This window comes from Syngnathus leptorhynchus, chromosome 6, assembly GCF_054491065.1.
Source record: "Syngnathus leptorhynchus isolate UIUO chromosome 6, UIUO_Slep, whole genome shotgun sequence".
Taxonomy (NCBI): Eukaryota; Metazoa; Chordata; class Actinopteri; order Syngnathiformes; family Syngnathidae; genus Syngnathus; species Syngnathus leptorhynchus.
Genome location: NC_141200.1, coordinates 17,045,936 through 17,073,299, shown reverse-complemented (window position 1 = coordinate 17,073,299; position 27,364 = coordinate 17,045,936). Strand labels below are relative to the sequence as shown.

The 27,364-nt window shown below is 46.4% G+C and overlaps 1 protein-coding gene across 1 annotated transcript in view; it reads right to left on the bottom strand.

Moving 5' to 3' along the window:
* The window catches only part of chmp1a (charged multivesicular body protein 1A), a 42,831-nt gene that overhangs the window by 14,125 nt on the left and 1,342 nt on the right, over positions 1-27,364 (bottom strand). Inside the window, exons 2-4 of the mRNA XM_085913489.1 lie at positions 26,654-26,673; positions 26,025-26,102; positions 14,758-14,904 (exon numbers count right to left, since the gene is read on the bottom strand). Coding sequence (XP_085769615.1) covers positions 14,758-14,904; positions 26,025-26,102; positions 26,654-26,673 — 245 coding nt within the window. The remainder of the gene's footprint in view (positions 1-14,757; positions 14,905-26,024; positions 26,103-26,653; positions 26,674-27,364) is intronic.

Sequence of the window (27,364 nt, the reverse complement as noted above, 5' to 3'; positions counted from 1 at the left end):
GTTGAAATAGTTCCATCTAAACGAGCAGATGCCTTAAGAGTGGCAAAAGCCATTTGCAAAACCGTCATACCGGTTCATGGCATCCCACAGATCATTTACAGTGACAATGGTCCACACTTTGTGAACCAAGTTGTACAAAACATGGCTGTACACCTTGGGATAACGTTAAAAAACCACTGTGCTTGGCACCCATCCAGTGCAGGCCTGGTTGAACGAGCAAACGCTACTATCAAAAGCAGGTTGAAAAAAATGCATGGAATCAACAGGCAGAGCCTGGCCAGAGTGCCTAGACTTGGTGAAACTCTATATGAGAATCACCCCCAATTCAGAAGGGCTAACGCCTTTTGAAATTATACATGGGAGACCATATAGACTACCTGTGTTCCCTGCAGATTTGCAAAAAGCAGATGAAGAACAGACCTTGGCAGATTACATGATCAGAACACTCAAAATGAAAGATGTGTTAAATGCAAATTTACTGCCGCCTGGTCTTCTTTCCCCACAGGTTGACAACCTCATTAAGCCAGGAGACTGGGTCTACATCAAGGTCATCAAAAGAAAGAACTGGGCCAGCCCGCGGTGGGAGGGACCATTCCAAGTCTTGCTGACTACCCCCACTGCAGTAAAGATTGCTGAATGGCCCAGCTGGATTCACCTCAGCCACTGCAAGTTGCAGAGAGTGCTGGACCCCTCATTCGGAGTGGTGGGGAAGTTCCGACTTCAAAGGGGTTTCATCGCTTAGGGTGGAACGTCTCAACGTTGTTGAAGAATTCAGCGATCCCCACTCCGCTAGGCGAGGAGATGTCCCGGTTTCTCTGCCATCCTAGTAGCAACGGAATTCCATATGCCAGGTGGATTCTATGCTGCGCTGTGGTTGGAGTGTGCTATGGTTTGTGGGCTCATTTGAATGGACCAATGGACAGTGTCATTCGTGGAAGAAGATGGTCACATGATGAGAATTTCGAGGACTGGTCATGGGACCCCAGAAACCCATACGAAACCAACGCTTGGTACCGATATGTGAAGTTCAGTGTGAGAGCTCACACACGGGAGGGATGCTATGTGTGTTCCAAACTCCCTCCTTCCTCCACGCAAGTTCACTTGGAGGCGAGAGCAATGAATGTCACTGAAGCAAAATGTATGGCATCCATAGGAGGAATTGGATATCAACACCGTGCTGTCACAGTCAGTGATGCCGACCCTTTCCGCCCTGGACTTGCAGACGGTACCTGTGATCAGCTTTTCTGGACAAATCTCAATGTGACTGTTAAAGGACGAACATTGCCGCAAGTGGCCTATACAGAGAGACCAGCTGGAGTGAACTACACATGTTACATCCAAGGAAACGAGACCCACAAATGCATCAACGACGACTGCTCTCCAGGAGGAAACTGGATGGGAGTTTTGGACATCACCGCTGAGTGTCAGGATAAGAGAGCCATTTCAAGTGGTGAGGGATCTCCCACCGATATGGCTGCGCCATCTAACGGGACCGACTTCATACAGAATGGCTGGTGGCTTTGTGGTCACAAGGTTTATCCGATGCTGCCCGCCAACTGGACAGGAGTGTGTGCTCCAGTGTGGGTGACAGACCACACTTACAGGATACAACATCATCAGCTGACGACAGCACACAACTCTTCTGGACGTCGACGCAGGGCTGTTGCAACCTTTGACCCTCATGACCCTGTCTGGGGTGCGAACGTGCCAGATGATCATAAAATATGGTCCGTCGGAGACAAAGTTGTTCATGCGCTTTTTCTTTGGATCGGAGTTGGAAAACAAGCACTCTACATCGAGACATTGAACTATTGTTTCCAATCGTTTGTGAATCTCTCGCTGCAGGTCAATGATGGTCAAAACAGAGAGATTCAGGCTATTAGGCTAATGGTCTTACAAAACAGGATGGTTCTGGACTTGATGACTGCAGCGCAAGTTGTGTGTGCCACATTATTGGGACCTCCTGTTGCACATACATACCAGGAGAAAATGACACGCACATCAACGACGCCATGAATTCACTGAAGAACTTACAGCAGGCCATGTCAAAAGACAAAGTCCCACACCAATGGGATTTCTTTTCGTGGCTATTCTCTGGCAACTGGTGGCAACTGCTGTTGAAATTTGTGGCTCCTGTGCTTTTTGTGCTTGTGTTGATGTGTTTATTTACAACTTGTGTTATCCCGTGTTTGAAGTCTGCTGTATCAAGACTTTTGTCTTCTACCATAGCACAAGTGCAAATACAACATATCAGACATGTTAAATGTGATGACTATGACGGCTGAACAAACGAGCAGTTTTTGTCTTGACTGTTGTTATTGATAACATTATGGTCGCCTAAGGCAGAGGGACCGTGTGAGACTTTTCCTGCATTATAACATCTTGCCGCAGGTTTTTCACTCACACACTAAAATTGATCTATGTAGATTGCGTAGATGATGTTTAGCCGAGTATGTTTTACAGAAACTTAATGATTTGACCATCGAAAATGCTTTGCAAGTGATGGGTACAATGATGTGCTGTTTCTGTGTTTTTATTTTATTGTTGTTTTTCTTCATTATATTTTCTTACTTATGTTTTATTGATCGGGGTGGGCATAATCATATGATAAACAGGAGGGATATGTTAGGGTTTATAAACTATCTTGATCGTATGATTATGTTGGGATGTAGACTAGAATGATGAACTTTGTTTGAACCTTTTACCTTCCCGTGACTCTGAAAAGTTTAACCATTCAGTTGTTGAAGCTTTCCAGATGGTGTGGAGGCGTCCTTGTTTTGCTCCACTAGGATTTATGTCCACGGCCTCGTGGAGCGATAAACTGGGACCCTCCCAAGTGGTTAATCATTTGCTGAGGTGACCACCACACATGTCAAATGTCACCCCCACCTTGGCTGACTCTCACCCCCACCCTTCTTCTCTCAATAAATACTCTCTTGACTTTGTTCGGACATTGCTGTATCTACAGTAACGAACAAATTCTCCACTTGCAAGTGTTCAAAGGGCATATTGTCTCTCGTGTGGTTCTTGCAAAATAAGTTAGAGTTAGAACATCCCTAACAGTGGGTAGCACGTCCGCCTCACAGTTAGGAGGGTGCGGGTTCGATTCCACCTCCGGCCCTCCCTGTGTGCGCGTTGGTTTTCTCCGAGCACTCCGGTTTCCTCCCACATCCCAAAAACATGCTTGATAGGCCGATTGAGCACTCCAAATTGTCCCTAGGTGTGAGTGCGAGTGCGAGTGGTTGTTCGTCTCTGTGTGCCCTGCGACCCCCATGGGGACTAAGCGGTTCAGAAAATGGATGGATGGGTGTGACATGGCTTTTCTTCACATTGTACAATAAATCAATCAAATCAACAGTACATTGATTTTAGACCTAAACCCTCGACCATCAACCAGGCAACCGTCATTAAAAGTCAGGCATTAGATGTCGTGGAAAATTATTAATATCTTGGGACTGTTATGGATGACAAGAAGAAACCTGTAGGAACCCACATTGCTCGAGTACATCAACCAGTCAATAGGATGCCATCTTGATATAAGTAATTCTGTTGATGAGGTAATAATGAAGAAATGGTGTTGAAAAAATTAATGCAGACTTAGACATTTAGTGACGTCACATCCTTTTATTTTCACTAATTGTCGTACCCCTAATTATGTGTTGAATTCAGAATTTGGACCAGAGCAAATTGTAGCTACAAACCACCATCTTCAACAACCTCAAAAAGTTGACAAACAAACAAATTATGAAGGGCACAGCAAGTCAATCATTAATTTAGCAAGCGTCACAATCATTACATTTCAACTGTTGCCATCTTCCTTTCAGACAGCCAAAGGTATTTTCTACTACCACCCTGGCCTTATGTTATGATAGTGGTGTGCACAGACGCAGCTCGCAGCTCCATGTTTGTTTTGTTAATCTTTTGTTTCGTGTACATCCACTCGCTCAACTACAGTTGCCAGTACTTACTGAATGTCTTGGACCAGATAACATCCAAGTTCCCCAAGTCTTCTGAGGATTTCCACCGCATGCACAACATGCTGAACGAGATAGCCAGAACACCGGGGCCTTCGTGGACTGTTATTGGAGCTAGCAGATGCCGGAGGCGGAGAAGGAAACAAAAGCGGGGCTGCCGCTCCGGTGGGCTAGGTCAGCTAAGGAGGAATCCACATGAACCAGTATGTTTGTCACAAATGCCCGGTCCCTAATCAACAAAATGGATGAGATGCATCTGCTCATGGAGGGAACTCGCCACGTCCGAGACTGTTGTGTGTGTCATATTGGAAACGTAACTAAACTCACGGGTCCCGGACCAGACTGTACAGCTAGCAGGCTGCTCACTATATCGATGGGAACGCAACACAGACTCCGGTAAGAGCAGAAGGGGTGGTCTGTGTGTGTATGTGCACAAGAACCGGTTACCCATAAGTAATTACACACACACATTGTTCACTGGACATTTGTGTTGAATCACGCCCATTCTATCTGTCCAGAGAGCTAACAGCTGTGCTAACTGCTGCTTATATATCCCACCCGATGCTAACACTAACATAGCTCTTTCTCTAATGTCTGACACCATAAATGCACTACAACAATCTCACCCCAATGGTGTACACATTATAGCCAGTGATTTTAACCCCCTGGTGTTTTTTTTTTTTTAAATAGATTTTCGTTAATTTTGTCCCCAAAATGTCACTGCTTATGAGACGTGATAACTCAGTCATTTGTGACTATTTTTTGCTTACAACCACTCGAAATGTTCAGTGGCATCAGACCTATCCAAACATATAAATTTTGTTTTTTCTTTTTTCTTCTACCCCCCTTGGACAATAAAAGTAAAAAAAAAATGCACAAAGAAGATAACGACCTATTCTGTATTCACGTTAATAAAAACAGCAACATTTTACATAACATAATTAGAGCGTTAAATAAATTAGTCATACCTACAGAATTATCCATGCATGTCCATATTTTTGACAATGTCCATTTTTCTAAAAACAGAAGACTTAGGTGATTTTGCACAAGTGGTACATTTTAAACCTAACAAGGTGGCAGGGCCTGATGGGTTCTCAGGGCAACAGTATAAAAGTATGGCAACATTAGTGATGCAGATGTAAGAGATCCCACAGTAATTGTTGCAGTTGACTGTCACCTTTGTTCTTAGACAAGGTAATGATGTTTGCGTCTCGCATGTCCTGAGGAATGTGTCCTTCCTCCCAGCATCGGCAGAGCAGCTCATGCAAGGGTTTATGCAGTACATGTTTCCCACTTTTCTCTGCCGGGATGCAGTCGTTCCCTGGGGCCTTCCCTTTGGCGAGGCAATTGATTGCTTTGCTGAGCTCCTCCTCTGTGAGTGGGGTGTTGAGCTTTTCGAGGACTGGCAAGCTGAAAGAGTGACGTCTGTGATGTTCTGCGTAGCATCCAGCTCAAGGTATGCGTCTCCCAGCATTCAAGCTGCTTGCCCTGATCTGTGATCACACCGCCTGTGTTCGACCTGAGGCGGGCAGATTTGTTGGAGACAAGGCCTATTGCTTGCTTGATGCCCTCGTACAGCCCTCTCGTATCTCCTGTGTCTGCAGCCATAGTGCTGAAGAGGTTCAGTCAGTAGGTGTTGGCGCAGCGACGAGCGGTCTGCTGGACTGTTTTCTTGGCAGCTCTAAGTGCAGCGAGTGTGTCAGGGTCTGGAGCAGTCTTGTAGGCCATCAGGGCTTTCCTCTCTGCTGTGATCACTGGCTCCATCTCCTCCCATTGGGCCTTGAACCAGTCTATGTTCTTATGTTCCTTTTTCCTATAGGCAGAGATGGCTGTGGTGTACACTGAGTCCCGGAGTGTCCACTTCGTCGATGGTATCATCTGCGGACACCTTTCTGGCAAGGGTCTTTTTGAGCTGACTCAGGAACAGCTGTGTCATCTCTGGGTTTCTGACGCAATATGTGTTGATGCGCATTGGACCTTTCTTCCTGGCGTGGTTCATCTTTCGCAGAGCGATACGCACCTACCTTACTGTTGACGAGAGAATGGTCAGTGTCGCAGTCAGCACTGTGGTAGGTGCGGGACAGGAGGATGCTGGCTACGCCTAGTAATGACAAGGTTGAGCTTTTGCCAGTGCCGAGAGTGTGGATGCCTCCAGGAGACCTGATGGATTTCCTTACACGGGAAAAAGGTGTTAGTGTCACACAGGCCATGGAAGCAGCAGAGCTCCAGCAGACACTGGCCGTTGTCGTTGATCTTCCCATATCAGTAGGCCTCGAGGCAGGAGGGCCAAGCCTTTCGGTCAGCTCCCACTCTGGCATTGAAGTCGCCCAGGAGGTAGAGAGCGTCAGTGCTAGGGACCCCAGATATTACTTTGTCCAGGGCCTCATAGAACTTGTCTTCTTCCTCCGGGGCTTTGCAGAGAGTGGGAGCGTAAATGCTGAGATCAAAATGTTTCGTTGTTGAATGCATCAATCCACACAACTCATTGCACTGTCCCCCAGGATCAGAACCTCAAAGAAGTGCCTGATCAAATTTCATTTTTATCTGTGTCATCCGAGTTTTACAAGTCATGTTCAAAAATATTGTGAGGGAATTTATTTTGTTACATTTTATGTATGGACAAGTCTTCTGCCATTGACATCTTTTAATCAATCAGAAAGTTTGCGGCGCAAGTAAACGCTACCTCGGCTAAAAAAACTACAAATGTGTCTGACCGGAAATGGAAGTGCACGTCTTGCGGCCTTGGAGGGATTGGTGTGTGAAGTATTCATCTGCATTGAAATAGAGCGCACCAAAATGGCTTGCTCTGAGCCGCACCTCAGAACAAGTATAAAAGAGAGACCTGTGATGTCAAAACGAGGAATTCAGACAAAAGCATCGCTGTTCCACTTTATACAGGTCACAACTGAATGAATAAAACGTAAAACGGAAGAATTTAAAAACGTGACATATAATCTTTGAGGTTCGTGATCATAGTTAAAAAAATGTATCTACGATGAAAATTATTTGGGGTCCATTACCAAACCACGTTACAGAAAGTCATGTAGAATCGAAGCACGTCAAATCGAGATTCTGCTCTTTGGTCATGTGCAACATTGCGTCCGTTCTCTTCACAAGAACTTACAAAAGGTGTTGCACATATACGTATATTACTTTCAAAATGAGAGCTAGCTTTTTTGGTGCCTTAATAACAAAGCTCATCTTCTCAGGATAAATATTTATTTCAGATATTAAGCGCTGAATCCATGAAAGCCATAACTTGGAAATGGCTAAAAGTTGAACAAGACTGTAAATGAATGTGTAGACATTGTCTACGAGATATTTAAAATAGCAAGAATAACTTTCATTCTAAGGCTGTTTTATTTGCTCAGGTTTGCCCATCTCAGACATGTGCTTGATGCGATTACCCACCAGTTTCAATCATTGGTAGAGCAATGAGTCTAAAAGATTGACAGAGCGGGCTGTTGCTTGCAGGACAACCGTAAATTGGCACGTTTTCACTGAATTACAAAAGAACTGTTTGTATAATTTGCTAAGAAATTGTTTGTTTTTAAGTAATATCAACAGACACAACCAGTAAAAAAATTGCAAATCATGAATGGCAGTGTGACTGCTAACAAACACTCTGAATACCGTAGTTTTCTGACTATAAGTCGCTCCGGAGTATAAGTCGCACCAGCCATAAAATGCACAATAAAGTGAATAAAAACATATATAAGTCGCACCGGAGTATATGTCGCAGTTTTGGGGCAAATTTATTTGTCAAAATCCAACACCAAAAACAGACATGAACCAGCAACAACAGGCTAAACAATACGGTATGCTAACGTGACAAATACACAAACGAGGAGCTGAGAACGGGCCTGACGTAACATTCAGAGTTATTCCAATAACTATTACATAAATAACACGTTTATCAAACCATCTGTGTCACTCCAATTCATTAAATCCATCGATCGTGCTTTATGTTTTCGACTTCCGGGTTGCTATTGTGGTGGCCGTTTGTCTACCGTCGATCATCGGCCACGTAAGTATGGCTGCGGAACAAGAGGTTTGTACGGCTTCGTGCACCAACTGCACCCTTCTGTTAGAGAGGTTGTCCCTGCTAGAGGGACGTGTCCGCCAGTTAGAGCAGAATAGTGCGATAACAGTAGATGTGGTGGACACAGTCGCAGACTGTAGTCAGCCCGCTAGCCCCGTTAGCATTAGCCCCAAGCGGCTTGCTCATCGCGATGAGCCATGTAAGACGCATAGCCGTCCAAAGTCATCTCGGTCTACTGGCCCTCGCACCCAAAATATCACGCTTAAAAATCCAGCCACGGTAATGTCTCTGGGGGCAGAGCACCCAACATAGAAGCTAATCTAAGGGAGCTGACTCGCAATAGGACTAGTCAACAGCGTAGTTCCAACAACACTAGCTACTCGGATATAGTGATACACGTCGGCGCCAATGATGTTAGGATGAGGCAATCTGAGATCACAAAGAGAAACATCGCGAGGACTTGTGATCTCGCCAGAAAGATGAGTCGGCATCGAGTATTTGTCTCTGGCCCCCTGCCTGGGAGAGGCTCTGACGAGAGGTTTTGTAGATTAGTCTCCCTTAATCGATGGATGGCTGGGTTCTGTAAAAAGCAGGGACTGTATTTTATAGATAACTGGTCCTTCTTCTGGGGCCGCCCCGACCTGCTGAGGAGGGACGGCCTTCATCCTAACCGTGAAGGCGCCTTCACTCTTTCTAGGAATATAGATTACTGTTTGAGCCACTCATGACAGGTCACCTTAAAGCAGGCCAGGTCAGAGGTGACTAGACCACCTGTCAGGATGGGTTTGGAGTCGGTTAAGTTAAAGTTAACTTGCGCTAGGCTAGACTTCCAGCATGCACATAGCTCCTTGTGTAGACTAGAGCGTCACAGTTTGAATAGTGCTACAGTACACATGAACACACTTTCTACTGAAGTGGCAGACAAATCCAATCGCTCCACCCCGACCGGTACAGCTGATGATAGCCTGTTTCAGATAATATTACGTGTGTACCAAATATTTACTATCAAATTCCTACTGGTCGTATCGTCCCACCGCGCTAATAAAGAATTGAGAAGTGATGTCAGGCATAGAGAACACAATCTTACTTTTATTTTGTTTAAAAATCCTTTGATAAATACAAACCCTGATCAACTGATTTCACTTAAACTTGGTTTGATGAATATTAGATCGCTTCATACGAAAGCAGTTCTCGTTAATGACCTCATCACGGAACATAATCTTGATATATTTGGTCTTTGCGAGACCTGGTTAAAACCTAATGAACTTCGACCGCTTAATGAGGCCTCGCCTCCAAATTTTGTGAGCTTGCATGTGGTGCGTCCTCGAAAAAAGGGTGGAGGTGTTACCCTTATCTCAAATTCCGATCTTAGATTTACGCCTCGTTCGATTAACGTATTTAAAACATTTGAAGTTCTCACTGTCCGATCCACCGCTTTACCGTCATTTTATCTTGCTGTTATTTACCGTCCACCTCGGGCTTACTCTGGTTTCCTGGATGAATTTTCAGAATTCGTGGCTGATCTAGTGACAAATGCGGATAATATGATAATCATGGGCGGTTTTAACATCCACATGAATTTACCGCCAGAGCCACTTACCTCTGCGTTTCAGACTCTAATTGATACGTTTGGTTTTACGCAAGCTGTACAGGTAGCAACGCATAAGAATGGTAATACCTTAGATCTGGTATTATCCCGAGGACTGGCAACCTCTAATATAACAGTACTGCCATACACTGTTTTGTCTGATCATTACTTAATAAAATTTGAAATGTTAGTTCTTAGTCAAAGACAAGGGAGCAATCAGAATTATAGCAGCCGTAATATTAACTCCATGACTGCAACTGCGCTATCTGAGCTACTGCCACCAGCAACTGCCGTATTTCCCCTATATACCAGCTCTATTGATAATCTTACAAATGAATTCAATGCTACATTGTTAAATGCCATTGACTCTGTGGCGCCGCTACGTCTGAAAACTTGCCGTAGATTGCCTACTCCGTGGTTCACAGATGAAACGCGTTCGCTTAAGCAATTAAGTAGAAAGCATGAGCGCAAATGGCATTTAACCAAACTTGAGGTTTTCCATCAGGCATGGCGCGACAGCCTCCTGAAATATTAAGATGCGCTTATCTTAGCAAAAACTCGTTATTTTTCGCAGGTAATTAATCTCAATAAAACAATCCTAAATACCTACTTTATAAAGTGGCAAAGCTAAAACTACGCCAGCCGACGCGCGATAGCTCCTTTCACTCGGCTGACGAGTTCATGAAATTCTTTGCTTGAAAGATTGAATCCATTAGGGATGAGATCAAGATGACCATTCCGATCGCTCAGTCGGGATCGCCGATTACCGCCGCTGACGATCCTGCAATAACCCTCTCAAATTTTAAAAGTGTGTCCCTCGAAACGCTTACACAATTAGTTAGTGCGGCTAAACAAACAACATGTTTACTCGACCCGCTTCCAACCAAACTATTAAAAGAATTATTTCAAATCCTAGGACCGTCCGTTTTAAATATAATTAATCTGTCTGTCCCATCTGGGATAGTGCCAACAGCCTTTGAAACAGCTATCATTAAACCGCTACTTAAGCGACCAAATCTTGACCCGGACTGTCTCAGTAACTATCGGGCAGTTTCAAATCTCCCATTCATAGCAAAACTTTTTGAAAAGGTAGTAGTGCAGCAGCTTATTGATTACATGGTCGCTAATAGTCGATATGAATCTTTTCAGTCTGGTTTTAGAGCTAATCATTCCACTGAGACAGCACTTGCTAAAGTGACTAATGATCTCCTCTTAGCTATGGATTCAAATACTTCATCGGTATTGTTACTACTCGATCTTAGTGCTGCCTTCGACACTGTTGACTTCAATATTTTACTAGAGCGTCTTAAAGGTAGTGTTGGTATTTCGGGGTCAGCACTAGGCTGGTTTCATTCGTATCTATCAGACAGGACGCACCGTGTGGTCCATGGCAATGCGTCCTCTGAGCTCTATAAAGTTACGTGTGGTGTCCCACAGGGATCGGTACTAGGACCAATTCTATTTAATATTTATATGACTCCGCTTGGGAACATAATACGTAAATATAATATTAGCTTTCAATGTTACGCGGATGACACCCAATTTTATATGCCGTTATCAATGACAGATCCGTGGGACTGTTGTAATCTTGAGGCATGCCTTGCGGAGATCAAGCAATGGATGTCTCTCAACTTCCTTCGTCTGAACCCAGATAAAACTGAGATGTTGATAATTGGTCCAGCTCGTTATCAACATTTATTTAAGGAAACCGCTATAACTCTAGATAACCGTACTATCACTCAGAGTGATACTGTAACTAATCTCGGGGTAATATTTGACCAAACGCTCTCCTTTCAAAAGCACATTAAGAATATAACCAGAATAGCATTTTTTCACCTTCGTAATATTGCTAAGATTCGCCCAATCCTCTCGACCGGTGATGCCGAAATTATTATACATGCATTTATCACGTCGCGCCTGGACTACTGTAATGCATTATTCTCTGGTCTTCCCAAGTCCAGCATCAAAAGTCTACAGTTAGTACAAAATGCTGCTGCAAGGCTGCTCTCACGGATAAGAAAATTTGATCACATTACCCCAATATTAGCCAATTTACACTGGCTCCCGGTCCATTTAAGATGTGACTTCAAGGTTCTTCTATTAACCTATAAATAATTGCATGGCTTAGCGCCTTCATATCTCGTCGACTTAGTTTTTCCTTATGTTCCGTCTCGTAACCTTCGCAAAACGCTAGTCTTTTAGTGACACCGAGGGCCAAGAAAATGTCTGCAGGGGCTAGAGCATTTTCTATTCGGGCTCCAGAGCTCTGGAATGCCCTGCCAATGGATATTAGAACTGCTACCTCAGTAGAAATATTTAAGACACGTTTAAAGACGTATTTCTATGATGTGGCCTTTAATTAACCTGTAGTAGCCGATTCGGCTGGAGTTTGTTTTTGCTCCTTCTCCCCGACCCCACTCCCCCCACCCCTCCCCGGCTGGGGAGGTGGTTAGGTGACACCCAAGCTGACGACGGCTATCTAGATTCTCGTGGACCAATTCAGCATGAGGGAACTGCAGCGGAATACCCTCCTAGAGGACACTGCCAGGACAATCGAAGGCACCTCCGACAGCTCTTCGCTTTGGCCTGGACATCCACTTTTTGATTTCCATATTATGTATTTTATGTGCCCTCTTTGCATCCATTGCAGCCTGGTGATCCTGAAAGGGGGATCCTTCCATCTGTGGTCCCTTCTCAAGGTTTCTCATGTTTCCCCTGGTAGGGGTTTTTGAGTTTTTCCTTGCCCTTTTGGGAGCCCAAGATCAGGGGATGCTTTGAGAATAATTGTCAATTGATTGTCTATGTGAAGCCCTTTGAGACTGCTTGTGATTTAGGGCTATACAAATAAACTTGACTTGACTTGACTTGACTTAACCCACCACTCCAACGGAATCCTCAGAGGTAGTGTGCAATAACTTCATGACCTTCTTTACCGCTAAGGTTGACAACATTCGCACCCAGCTCCTCTCCTCTTCTGGCCCCTCCACTTCACCTCCACTCCCCTTCCTTCCACCTGGGTCAGTCCAGCCTCTCCGCTGTTTCTCCCCTATTTTGCAGTCGGAGGTAGAGGACATCATCAAAAAGATGAAACCCTCCACATGTGCCCTGGACCCTTTCCCCACAGCCCTCATTAAACATCAAATCTCAGCTATCAGTCCCCTAATAACCAATGTCATCAACCTCTCACTCCAGTCTGGCTCTGTACCCCCTGCATTGAAGACAGCCATTATTACCCCCCTGCTCAAAAAACCCTCGCTTGACCCGGACAACCTTGCCAACTACAGGCCAATATCAAACCTCCCATTTCTCTCCAAGGTTCTGGAAAAAGTGGTAGCAGCCCAACTTCACGCCCATCTCACCCGCAATAACATCGCTGAGAAATTTCAATCCGGTTTTCGCTCTGGCCACAGCACCGAAACAGCCCTTGTTAGGGTCACCAACAACCTTCTCATGGCCACCGACGCAGGCTCCTCGTCACTCCTCATTTTGTTGGATCTGTCCGCTGCATTTGACACTGTCCACCACAACATCCTCCTTAACCAACGTCACTCCACTGGATTCTCTGGCACTGCTCTAACCTGGCTTCAGTCCTACCTCTCGAACCGAACCGAGTACGTTTCCCTGGGAGGGAAAAAATCAGACACACACACAGTCACCTCCGGTGTCCCCCAGGGATCTGTACTCGGTCCTACCCTCTTCATTTTCTACATGCTACCCCTTGGCAATATAATCAGGAAGTTCGGCATCTCATATCACTGTTACGCGGACGACACCCAGCTATACCTCAAACTCAACCCCCCACCCTCTGCAACCCAGCCTCATCCATCTCCCTCATCCATCCTCTCACTGTGTCTGAAGGAGATAAAGGCGTGGATGAATCTCAGCTTCCTACAAGTCAACAGCGATAAAACCCAAGCCATGTTATTTGGCACTTCCCATCAGATCCATACCTGCCCAATCACAAGCATCTCATTCGCCGGTCACACAATCCCCCTCTCAGCCACTGTCACCGACCTGGGTGTGATACTGGACTCTCAACTCAACCTAGAGTCACACATAAAACACATCTGCAAAACCTCCTTCTTCCACCTCAGGAACATTTCCAAACTCCGCCCCACACTTACCCTGACAGATGCTGAGAAACTTGTCCACGCCTTTGTCTCCTCCAGGCTAGACTACTGTAACGCACTCCTCATCGGGATCCCTAGCAAGAGCCTCCAGAGGCTCCAGTACATTCAAAACTGCGCTGCTAGGATCCTGATGAGGGTGCGGAAAAGCGACCACATCACACCCATCCTCCGTTCTCTGCACTGGCTCCCCATCAAATTTCGAATAAATTATAAGATCGCCCTCCTCACTCACCAGTGCATCCTCGGACATGCTCCCCCCTACCTCAAAGAACTCCTTGCCCCCAAATCTGCCACCCGAAACCTCCGCTCATCCAATTCTCACCTTCTCCATGTCCCCAACACCAAGCTGCGTACCATGGGCGACCGGGCCTTCTGCCATGCAGCCCCCACACTGTGGAACTCCCTCCCCGACCACCTAAGAGCACCCCAATCCACTGACTCTTTCAAAACCGGACTTAAAACTCACCTCTTTACTTTGGCATTTCTGTAATTCCTCTTTTTATATCCTGGTTGTCGTCCAGTTGTTTTATACTTGTCCTTGCTTTTTATTCTTGTTTTTACTTGCCATGTAGCACTTTGAGATTCCTCCGAATATAAAGTGCGTTATGAATATAATTTATTATTATTATTATTATTACTTATATTGAAAATGAATGCTTTCTATTCATTTCTGTCACTGAAGTTAAACATATCAAATGGTACATCTGTTAAGCGCTGAAGAATGCAAGACGTTTCCCCAGTGCTAACAGATATCATTTATTTTTAGCTTGTCATTTGAATAAGTGTAGAATATGGTATTGTATGCAGTATTGTACATACTGTATTGGCCTGAATATAAGACGAGTTTTTTTCATTGCAATAAAACTGAAAAAGGAGGGGTCGTCTTACATTTGGGGTATAGACAAAGGCTTTTTTTTCAAACTTGAGTCTTGAAAAAGAGGGGGTCGTCTTATAATCGGGGTTGTCTTATATTTGGGCTAATACGGTATATTCCAAATTACCAATGTACTGTGTGTAACTTACTGATTTCATTGTGACAGCAGTCTGGACTTTGGAGGCCACAGCGTCGACTCGAGATGCCATGCGCAGCCAGTTCAGACCTTCATTTTTTTTGCGGATGGCATTCTCAGCATAAACTCTAGCGCATTCCACATTTTTCTGTTGCAGAGCCTGTGATAAGAACATGACAGAAAGTTAAATAATAAAACTGTTCTACTAAAACTAAAATGCAGAAATGGGGACTTTAACAAATTCAGCCTCCGTTCTTCGTTCCCGACATTGGCCCCCTTCTGTCGTCGTCTCTCCATCCTTATTCATTATGTAACTGTTTCTCGTTCCAGTTTGTCCTCATCCTTGAAAAGGGCTTTTTATTCACAAACAAAGTCAGTCCAACAGAGGTTTTATAATCCAGCCATTCATTCATTTACTAAACCGCTTGTCCCCATGGGGATTGCGGGCGTGCTGGAGCCTATCCCAGCAGTCATCGGGCAGTAGGCGGGGGACACCCTGGACCGGTTGCGAGCCAATCGCAGGGCACACAGAGACGAACAACCATCCGCACTCACACTCACACCTAGGGGCAATTTGCAGTGCTGAATCAGCCTACCAAGCATGTTTTTGGGATGTGGGAGGAAACCGGAGTGCCCAGAGAAAACCCATGCGGGCACAGGGGGAACATGCAAACTCCACACAGGGAGGGCCGTAGGTGGAATAGAACCCGCACCCTCCTAATAGTGAGGCGGCCATCCTGACCAATGCTCCACCGAGCCGCCCAGGTTTTATAATACACAATAATAAAGATTTAATCACAACTTTTTCCATAATCTTTCAAAACACCCACATGAGACGGGCATTCGGACAGTCTGTCTGTCTCTGTCTCTCTGCAGTTTTGCGTATATATTATACACACACGCATGCGCACACACACATCTTGGTGGCAGACTCCCGTCCTGTCATACGTATGCACTAGGCCGATGCAGTCCAATAACGTTTAAAAACTAATAATTAAACACAGGGGCAGCCCGAAAAGATAACGTGGGTCCCCCTTCCCATGGGCTCACCACCTATGGGAGGGGCCAAAGGGGTGCAAAGTGACCTGGGCAGCGGCCAAAGGCGGGGATCTTGGCGGTCTGATCCCCGGCTACAGAGGCTGGCTCTAGGGACATGGAATGTCACCTCTCTGGCTGGAAAGGAGCCCGAGCTGATGTGTGAGGCAGAAAAGTTCCAACTAGACATAGTCGGACTTGCCTCCACACATAGTTTGGGCTCTGGTACAAGCCCTCTCGAGAGGGGCTGAACTCTCTTCCACTCTGGAGTTGCCCACGGTGAGAGGCGTCGAGCAGGCGTTGGCATACTTATTGCCCCTCGGCTGGGCGCCTGCACATTGGGGTTCACCCCGGTGAGCGAGAGGGTAGCCTCCCTCCGCCTTCGGGTGGGGGGGACGGGTCCTGACTGTTGTTTGTGTCTATGCACCAAACGGCAGCTCAGAGTACCCACCCTTTTTGGAGTCCCTGGAGGAAGTGCTGGAGAGCGCTCCTTCTGGGGACTCCATCGTTCTACTGGGTGACTTCAATGCTCACGTGGGCAATGACAGTGAGACCTGGAAGGGCGTGATTGGGAATAACGGCCCCCCCGTCTGAACCCGAGCGATGTTCTATTGTTGGACTTCTGTGCTCGACACTGATTTTCTATAATGAACACCATGTTCAAGCATAAGGGTGTCCATGTGTGCACTTGGCACCAGGACACCCTAGGCCGCAGTTCGATGATCGACTTTGTAGTCATATCATCGGATTTGCGGCCGCATGTTTTGGACACTCTGGTGAAGAGAGTAGCGGAGCTGTCAACTGATCACCACCTGGTGGTAGGTTGGCTCCGATGGTGGGGGAAGATGCCGGTCCGACCTGGCAGACCCAAACGCTCTGTGAGGGTCTGCTGGGAACGTCTGGCAGAATCCCCTGTCAGGAAGAGCTTCAACTCCCACCTCCGGCAGAGCTTTTCCCACGTCCCGGGGGAGGCGGGGGACATTGAGTAAGAGTGGACCATGTTCCGCGCCTCAATTGTTGAGGCAACCGACCGGCGTTGTGGCCGTAAGGTTGTTGGTGCCTGTCGTGGCGGCAATCCCCGAACCCGCTGGTGGACACCGGCGGTAAGGGATGCCGTCAAGCTGAAGAAGGAGTCCTATCGGGCCGTTTTGGCCTGCGGGACTCCGGAGGCAGCTGACAGGTACCGGATGGCCAAGCGGAACGCGGCTTCGGCGGTTGCTGAGGCAAAAACCCAGGCGTGGGAGGAGTTTGGCGAGGCCATGGAGAATGACTTCCCGACGGCTTCGAGGAAATTCTGGTCCACCATCCGGCATTTCAGGAGAGGGAAGCAGTGCACGGTCAACACTGTTTACAGTGGAGATGGTGTGCTGCTGACCTCGACTCGGGACGTTGTGAGTCGGTGGGGGGAATACTTCGAAGAGCTCCTCAATTCCACCGACACGAGTTCTATTGTGGAAGCAGGGCCTGAAGACTCTGAGGCGTACTCTCCAATCTCGGAGGTCGAAGTCACTGAGGTAGTTAAAAACTCCTCGGTGGCAGGGCCCCGGGGGTGGATGAGATCTGCCCGGAGTTCTTAAAGGCTCTGGATGTTGTGGGGCTGTCATGGCTGACACGGCTCTACAGCATTGCCTCTACGGTGCCTCTGGATTGGCAGACTGGGGTGGTGGTTCCCCTCTTTAGAAAGGGGGACCGGAGGGTGTGTTCCAATTACAGGGGAATCACACTCCTAAGCCTCCCTGGTAAATTCTATTCAAGGGTGCTGGAGAGGAGGATCGGTCAGGAGGTCGAGGCTCGAATTCAAGAGGAGCAGTGTGACTTTCGTCCTGGCCGTGGAACAGTGGACCAGCTCTACACCCTCGGCAGGATCCTCGAGAGTGCATGGGAGTTCGCCCAACCAGTCCACATGTGTTTTGTGGACTTGGAGAAGGCGTTCGTCAATGTCCCTGGGGAAGTTCTGTGGAGGGTGCTTCAGGAGTACGTGCCGAGGCAACTGATAAGGGCGGTTCGGTCCCTGTATCACCGATGCCAGAAATTGGTCCGCATTTCCGGCAGTAAGTCCGATTCATTCCCAGTGAGGGTTGGACTCCGCCAAGGCTGCCCTTTGTCACCGATTCTGTTTATAATTTTTATGGACAGAATTTTTAGGCGCAGCCGAGGCGTTGAGGGGGTCCGGTTTGGGTACCTCAGCATCGCGTCACTGCTTTTTGCAGATGACGTGGTTCTGTTGGCTTCTTCAGGCCGTGATCTCCAGCTCTCACTGGAGCGGTTTGCAGCCGAGTGTGAAGCGGTCGGGATGAGGGTCGGCACCTCCAAATCCGAGTCCATGGTCCTCGGTCGGAAAAAGGTGGAATGCCCTCTCCGGATCGGGGATGAGATCCTGCCTCAAGTCGAGGAGTTCAAGTATCTTGGGGTCTTGTTCACGAGTGAGGGCAGGATGGAGCGCGAGATCGACAGGTGGATCGGTGCAGCGTCGGCAGTAATGCGGACTCTGTACTGGTCCGTCGTGGTGAAGAGAGAGCTGAGCCAAATGGCAAAGCTCTCGATTTACCGGTCAATCTACGCTCCTACCCTCACCTATGGTCACGAGCTATGGGTCGTGACCGAAAGAACGAGATCCAGGATACAAGCAGCCGAAATGAGTTTCCTCCGCAGGGTGTCCAGGCTCTCCCTTAGAGATAGGGTGAGAAGCTCGGTCATCCGGGAGAGACTCGGAGTAGAGCCACTGCTCCTCCACGTTGAAAGGAGCCAGATGAGGTGGCTCGGGCATCTGGACGCCTCCCTGGGGAGGTGTTCCGGGCATGTCCCACTGGTAGGAGACCCCGGGGACGACCCAGGATGCGCTGGAGAGACTATGTCTCAGCTGGCCTGGGAACGCCTTGGGATCCCCCGGGATGAGCTGGATCAAGTGGCTGGGGAGAGGGAAGTCTGGGAGTCCCTCCTAAAGCTGCTGCCACCGCGACCCGACCCCGGATAAGCGGAAGAAGATGGATAGATGGATAATTAAACACACACACATAGAAAATAAATAAGAGTAAAATTATTGTTACAATATCTGCACAAGACTTTCATGAACAATTATTTTAGTACTATAAACGTTATTGTTTTTTTTAAATACTTTTTTGTATTTTTAAACACTTTATTAAACTTTTTAAAGTCAAACTGACTATCAGAAACATTCTCATTTATTTAAATAAATGAGAAAATAAATAAGAGTAAATATATTGTTACAATATCCACACAAGGCTTTTATTAACCTTTTTTGATGTGTAAACGTGTCAGGCTCCTCTCTGCTTTTGCTTGCCGAGCGTGAGGGCATTCATACAGGACTTTTTTTAATTTCATTTTTACACTCTATTGTTCTTTTAAATACGTTATTGTTATATTTTTAAAATATTTCAAAGTGTAAAGGTGTCACGGCTCTGCTCTTGCCATGCTGATGCGCCCCTGCAGCCCGTGTGGGCATTTGCACAAGACATTTATAATTTAATTTTTCAACACTTTATTGTATTTTAAAACATTTAAACATTTTAAAGTGCTGACTGGCTAATGCGCCCCCGCACCCCAGCGCGAGGGCATCCGCACATTGCTCAGAGGCACGCTCTGCCCAGCCCTATTAGTTCTCATTGCTGGCCGCTGGCCCAAATCCTAGACGGCAGTGCTTTTTTTCCTAGCTGCGCAGCAGCTAATCTCGTGCCCGCCGCTTGATCTCAGTGCATGCCTCATGCTATCAGCACTCATTGCCGTTGTCCCTACTGTTTCTGCACAGTGAAGGAGCGCATTTTTTCCCTCCATGCGCGGCTGTCACGTCTCCCCTCTCGACCTGCTGGCCAGCTCACGCATCCTCCTCGCTAGACATCTTAGGCACCAATATGGAACTGCTAACCGTCAGTCCTCACCGTTTTGTCTGCTTTGACACGCACGCCCACCATCTGATTCTCATTTGACTGATCTGCTGTGTAACCAGATGCCCGCACGACGCAAGCTCGCTGACCGGCTAGTCATTTCAAAGTGTAAACGTGTCACAGCTCCACTCTGCTCTTGCCGTGCTGAACGGCTGATCGCCCCCGTAGCCCAGTGCAAGGGAATCCACACAAGACTTTTACAATTTTATTTTTAAACACTATTATACTTTTAAACACTTTATTGTATCTTTAAATACTTTTCGAATAGCTTTACTAAGCTTGCTATGCTCTTCTGCTTTGATGACGCACAACGCAAGCTCTCTGACCGGCTCGTCAGCTTGACTCGCTTGCTCTACCGGCATTCCAGCCCTCTTTGTTTTCTTTAAACTCTCCCCCCCAAAAAATAGCCCGTTGCATTTGGTTGTCCTGCCTCATTTGTGACAACAAAACAAAGCGCGAATCAGCTCAGTAGCCGAGTGGTAGAGTGTCCGCCCTGAGACTGGAAGCAAACTGTGAGCGGGGTGACTCACATCACTCACAATTGTGGTCGCCTTGTGGGTGAGATGGGAGGTGTAAATGTCCTTCAGGGAGGGGAGTGAAGTACCAATAATCCTACCGGCTGTGTTCACTATGCGCTGCAGGGCCTTCATGTTGTATTCAGTGCAGCTTCCACCCCACACAGCGATACAACTGGAGAGGACGCTCTCAATGGTGCCACGGTAGATGTGGTCATGATGGCTGGTGGTGCACCTGCTCACCTGAGTTTCCGCAGGAAGTTCAGGCGGCGCTGAGCTTTCTTTGCCAGTTGGTGGTCCAGGAGAGGTCTTCACTGATGTGCACTCCCAGGAATCTGTGCTCAGCGTAATGCTGCTTGTGATATTGTCGCCAACACGTACTACTTGAGGCCTCTGACAGAGGAAGTCAAGTAGCCAGTTGAAGAGGTAGGTACTGAGTCCCAGTTTGTCGAGTTTGCAGAGGAGTCGCTATGGCACAATGGTGTTGAATGCAGAACTGAAGTCCACAAACAGCAATCTCACATACGAATCTCTTCTTTCCAGGTGGGTGAGGGCTGAGTGGAGGGCAGAGCAGATTGCATCCTCAGAGGACCGTTTGGCTTGGTATGCAAACTGGGAGGAGTCAAGGGTGGGGGGGAGAATGGATCTGATGTGTGTCATGACAAGCCGCTCAAAGCACTTCATGATGATGGGTAATCATCATCATGATGACTACGTGCCACGGGGCGGTAGTCATTGAAGCAGGATGGAGCAGTTTTCTTCAGCACAGGTATGATTTTGGCAGCCTTGAAACATGATGGGATGATGGCTTGCTGCAGGGAAATGTTAAAGATGTCTGTGAAGACACCCTTAAGCTCCTCAGCGCAGTCCATCAGCACTCGATCTGGGATGTGCAGCTGTGGCTTAGGCAGTAGAGTGGGTCGTTTAGTAAGCGGGGGGTTGGCGGTCCTCTGTCACCGTCACATGTTGTTGTGTCCTTGGGAAAGACACTTCACACACCTTGCCTCCAGGTCGCCAGTCTAAATGAGAAAATGTTCTCAATTGGCTTACCTGGTGAGAAAGAAAAGAATTAAAAAAAAAATGTCTGGGCCTGCCGTCTTACGGGTGTTGATAGCAGCAAGTGTCCTCCACACGCTATTGGCAGAGAGGCACATGGGCTGCTCGTGTGGAGGGGGAACGGTCTTCAGTGGGCAAGTGCTGTTCTGAGCGTCAAAGCAAGCAAAGAAGCGGTTCAGATCATTGAGCAGAGGGATGTTGCCCTCACAGCTCTGCGGCGCGGGCTTGTAGTCCGTGATGGTCTGAATGCCTTGCCATAGGCTTCGTGCGTTCCTGCTGTCTTTGAAGTGGGCGGTAAGCTTGCAAGTGAATGCCTTTTTTGCTTCTTTGATGCCACGGGCCAGGTTAGCCCTCGTTGTTCTCATGCCAGCTTCATCCCCAGCCCTGTAGGCTTTGTCTCTGGCCCTCAGCAGTCTGAGGATAGCCCCTGTCAGCCATGGCTTGCAGTTAGCCCGGGTGTATGTGATGTAAGAGGTTACAGTCTGTATACTCCTCTATATCTGTCTGATTGTTGTAAGTGGCTGCCTGCTTAAACATTTCCCAGTCTGTTGTGTCAAAGCAGTCTTGAAGAGCATCAGAGGTTCCCTCAGGCCACACTCTTACCCGCTTGCGAACCGGCCGAGATGCTTTCATTCTTTGTCTGTATGCGGGCATTAGCATAACAGTGATATGGTTAGAAAGTCCAATGTGGGGGAGTGGGGTGGCTTTGAAAGCTCCTTTATGTGTAGTGTAGTGTAGTGTAGTGTAGACCAGGTCCAGGAAGCTGTCACCACGTGTTGGAAAATCAACATGCTGGTGTAGCTTTGGAAAAACAGACTTTAGGTCTGCATAATTAAAATCCCCAGCGAAGATGGTGAAACCGTCAGGGTGCGCCGTCTGTTGTTCACTGACAGCCTGGTACAGTTCACAAAGAGCCGTGATCCTGTCGCTTTCAATGTTGGAAGGCGGGATGCATACCGCAACTAGCAGAATCGCAGTAATTTCCCTTGGCAGTTAAAAAGGACGGCACTTTATGATCACAAACTCTGCCAGTGGCGAGCAGTGTTTGCATACAACTTCCGGTACCATTAGCCACAGATTCCTCCTCCTCGTGATTTTCCACCCTTTACAATGGCCTGGTCCGCTTGATAGCATGCTAGCTGCCCCAGTTGTACAACAGAGTCCGGAATGTTGACATTTAACCAAGTCTCAATGAACACGAGGACACAGCAGTTACTCACTGTCCGGTTTGTAGATCTCAGCAGTCGTATGTAATCCATTTTGTTGTCCAGCGATCGAACATTCGCCAGAAGAATGGAAGCTATGGCCGGACAAGTTGGGTTGGCCGCTAGCCTGGCCCAGACGCCTTCGCGCTTGCCCCTCTTCTGCCTCCTCGCACACCGCTTCCGACGCTTTCTATCCAGGGGAGGAGTAGCAAGCGAGTCTGGTGTTGTTTCAGGCCGGAGTAGTCAGAGTGACTTTAATGTCTCTGTTTCAAAGTTCAGAATGCTGCAAAACTCGCTTTTGCCGATGTCTAGTAGAAACTGCCTACTGTACTTGTAGCACGAAGGAGTAAGAGGAGACGAACACGTAAAACTGTCGGACAAACATTTCTAAAATGAACAAAACACCGTTCGGTTGTGGCAGAAAGAGGTCGCTGCGTGTGCATGCGCCGCTATCTTGAATGCAGAGGACAAATTTCACCACACCCAGATGTGTGTGTGTGTGTGACGATCATTGGGACTTTAACTTTTAACTTTAATGCTGCTGATTCTGCTGACACAAACGAAGTGGAGGAGTGAATACGTAGCAAGAGATTGCAATAAAGCCTGGTTAGAACTGCTTTTACAGCTCTAAGCCAATCATCGGCAAGGATACAGATCAAGAGATTGGTCTCCTACCGGCCAATATTGTGCTCTAAAGTCATATGGGCAGACAAAGCCCCTCGCTCCAAGTGACGCCGCAAAAAGCCGCGATACACTGAGTATATCCGCAATATTTGCTCTCATAAAAATCTGTGATGCACAGAGGCCGCAATAGGTGAACCGCAAAGTAGCGAGGGATTACTGTACTTCAAAAAAGCAACATTAACATGTGGCAGGCGTTTGGACAATTACCGCCTCAAGCGTGCAACAGTGATGGCAACTTTCTAAACAATCTGAACAATTTTTTGGGGATGTTGGAGACACTAAACAACACTCCTGCTGTGAAAGCTGCTCTCTGTCAGGATGACAAGGCTGTCTGTCTGAGCATTGCTGATGTGACGAGGTCGCTGAAGAAAAGTAACACCACTAATGCCCTTGGTCCAGACAATATTCCGGATCGGGTGCTCAAAGAGTGTATTGACCAGTTTACTTGTTTTCAATTGGACATTTTTAAACATCTCACTAAACTAAGCCTAAAGTCCCAGCCTGTTTCAAGACTGCCTACATCCTAAATGACCTCCGGCTCCTCACACCCATTGTCATGAAGTGCTTCGAGAGACTGGTGAAACATCGCATAACCTCTGTGCTCCACCCACACTTGACCCCTCACAGTTTGCTTACCGGCCCAACGGCTGTTATGAGGACTCCATCTCTTTTGCACTTCACCTGAGCCCCGCCCATCTGAATCAGAAAAGCTCATGTGCAAATGTTGTTTCTGTACTTTAGTTCAGCAATCAACACAATCATTCCTTATTGGCTATTGGAAAAACTCTAACCACTAGGTTTTAGCACCCCCTTGTGCAGCTTGTTGCTGGACTCATTGACAGACCCAAGTCAGAAAAAGTTAGAGGTAACTCCTCCTCTTCATCCCGCTCATCTCCTCAGGGATGTGGTCTCAGACACCAGCCGTTCACTTTGATGACTCATGACGGGCGAACCTAAAGCTGCCACAAAACTCATTATGAAATTTGTGGATGACAACAGTGGTGGGCTTCGTCATGGATGATGCTGATGCATCCTACAAAGACCTGGAGCAGTTGGTGGTGTGGTGTGAATAGAACAACCTGATCCTGAATGTTGACAAACCCAAATAACTTATTTGCCAATTTCATGTTAAACCAACCCAGCCACTTATTATCTCTTCATAAACAACAAGGACAACATTATTGTCCTATGTTGGTGACTGGTGAAAGAAAACAGAAGTGACGTGGCACTTGAGTTGTAGCGAAGCTCCTCATTTCTTGCTCTTAAATCAGACACAGAGAGGCTAATCCTTGTCATATGTTGAAGTAGGATGGTTGTTTGTCCTGTTTGCCCTGGAATTGACTGGGGTGCACATCATGGGCTGCAATAAGTGGGGTCGAGGTTGTCGCGCCGCTGACTGGAAGTGTACGAGGAGGATGAGGACGGCTGAGAAGGTCATTGGGACTTCTCTTCCCTCCCATTAAGGTGATTGTATTGAACCGCTGGGTCTCTCAAGCCAGAAACATCATCTGTGATTGCTGGGCCTTCACCCATGGGGCCCAGCCGGGCATAGCCTGAAAAGGCAAGATGGATCCCCATTCCCACCTGTGGGAAGGGTCAAAGGGGTCGTGTTCGTTGAGGGCTGGGTGGTGGCCAATCCCCAGCTACGAAGCTAGCTCTAGGGACATGTTGGTGACTGGTGAAAGAAAACAGAAGTGACATGGCACTTGAGTCCTAGCAAAGCTCCTCATTTCTTGCTCTTAAATCAGCCATAGAGAGGCTAATCCTTGTGATATGTTGAAGTAGGATGGTTGTTTGTCCTGTTTGCCCTGGTATTGACTGGCAACCAGTTCAGGGTGTCCTCTGCTTGTTGCCCATCCAAAATAGCTGCTGCACTTTTGGAACAAGGAAATTAACCCTTAACTTTGACTGCAAACATCTATATGCATTTTTTCTAAACCAGAAGCCCAACGTAACCGATGATACGCTGACCTGGCAATCATGGTTGCACGGACCCACCTACAGTTACAATAGCACAAGAGTGTGAGTCATCATCATAGCTTATCACCCCTAACAGCCAACAATGCTAAGGTGTTCTGATTCACATCAGATTCACATTAGGCTGCATGATAAGGGGCATGCTCGGAGGATATGCTCAATGGTCTGGGCACCCTCTCCTTATCCTTTTACCACCCACAAGATCGCAATTGGTTGGACTGTTTCGGCGTGTAATGTTAGGATTGGTCTCCTTACGGATTAACAGGGTCACAACGAGAACGTTCCTAACTTCACCCCAGAGTGTGAGTGCATCTGTGTAAAATAAAGTACCAAAATCCCGCAGTTCATAAGGGCTTATTGTCCTATGCGGAGCGGAATCGAACTGTTAGACATTTAACGTGTTCCGTGGACCACTAGTCGCCGCAAATGAAGAGTGAAATCTCATTCTCTAAATTCGCCCCATCATTAACATTGTGATTCCTATTAATAGTATTAATAATATTATTACTATTATTAATGTTTACTGTTTACTTGCAGTCATTTCATTGGATGTTGTTGAGCTTACGCCAGCAGTAATTGTGCAGAGATGATTGGAACAGGTTATCACATCACAAGTGCTAAAAATTAACCAAATACAACATATGCATATGCAACATTTTTCTAACCCACTTTGCACGACAATATCACATCGGTGGTACAATAGTTACTTAACCTAATATCTTTTTTACAGTTCAGCCCTTGGTACAAAGAAGTGAGTGTGAATTAAACCAAACAGGCTGAATCGTCCATTTCTTGTCAAACTACTTATATGTACCATAGATATCAAATCTACTCAGCCTACTAGAAATATGTTCTAAACATCACACATTTAGGGATTCTAAAACAGCAATGTGAGATTTTGCTCACCTTTTTGATCTTAGCCTGCTCCTTTTCGGAATCCTTTTCTGCCTTTTTGGCTAGTCTTTCTAGCTGTTTGGAGGTGAACTGGCACCCAAAGAAAAACACAGGAAATTTATATACAGGGTTCAATAATGGCCTGGTGCCACTATGTGACTGTTTTGGGCCATCCAAAACACACTGACACCATGAAGTACACATTATTTACATACTATGAAATCACATTTTTGTCCACTTAAATTCGTCAATCATCACTTATCAATTTACTGTGCTGCAAACACATTTCAAACACATTGAAACCATAAAGTCTTTTTGGGTAGTCTCTCTACCTGTTTGGAGCTGAAATGGCAACTAAAGAAAAACATAGAACTATTTTTTTATATATTGAATCCAATTCCATAAAAAAATGGATCTGCATGAGAAAATCAATAATCTTCTTCATGTTAAGGATATCAGAATTTGATAAGATAGTGGCACAGAGAAAAATAAGGCATTCTTTTGCAATAAATAAAGTGAGCGCTAACTATACAATAAAAATGCGATTCATCACTATTAAATCTTTTAATCTCTCGACAACACTAATATATAATATACTATATGTGTACACACACTAACACCTATTCTAAATATATACATACCTTTAATTGGAAGAGTGTATCTGCAGAAAGGCAAATGGGAATCAATTGGATTATTAATTTACGTGCCATAGAAAGTATAGTATAGTATAGTATAGTATAGTATAGTATAGTATAGTATAGTATAGTATAGCATTAACTCATTTGATACATGAAACATTCAGTGATCCTTCATTAATAACTGTTCATAAAAGTCATCATAGATTTTTACCTATTGGGGGTGGTCTTGGAAGCAATTATCGGCGATGAACGAGGGATTACTGTATTGCAATGAAGATCGTGTGCTCAGTTCGGGCAAAAAGCCTGCACAGAAGACTTTTCCATGCTTACTTGGAGGAAAAGGATGCTGAGCACACAGACCTGCTGCTCCACACAAATGTTGGGCGGCAAAGTAGAGGCAAATTTTTGGCCAGGTTTTCAGAGTTGTTGCCTGAAATTACGGGGTTGCTGACCCTTTCAAAGCATTCAGGTTATCAGAGTGCCTTTGAGATTTTCTTTCCTCACCATTCTGACGGGCGAGCTCAATCACTTGAATTTACAGCTGCAGGGCAACGATAAAGATGTAGTAAACATAGGGAGTTCAGTGAACATGTTTAAAATTAAACTACAGCTGCTGCAGCATGGCAATCTGCACAATTTACCTCACATGCAAGCAGAACTACTGTATCAAGTTAAAGGTGACACAATTTGACAGTACATGTTTATCATGAGCCT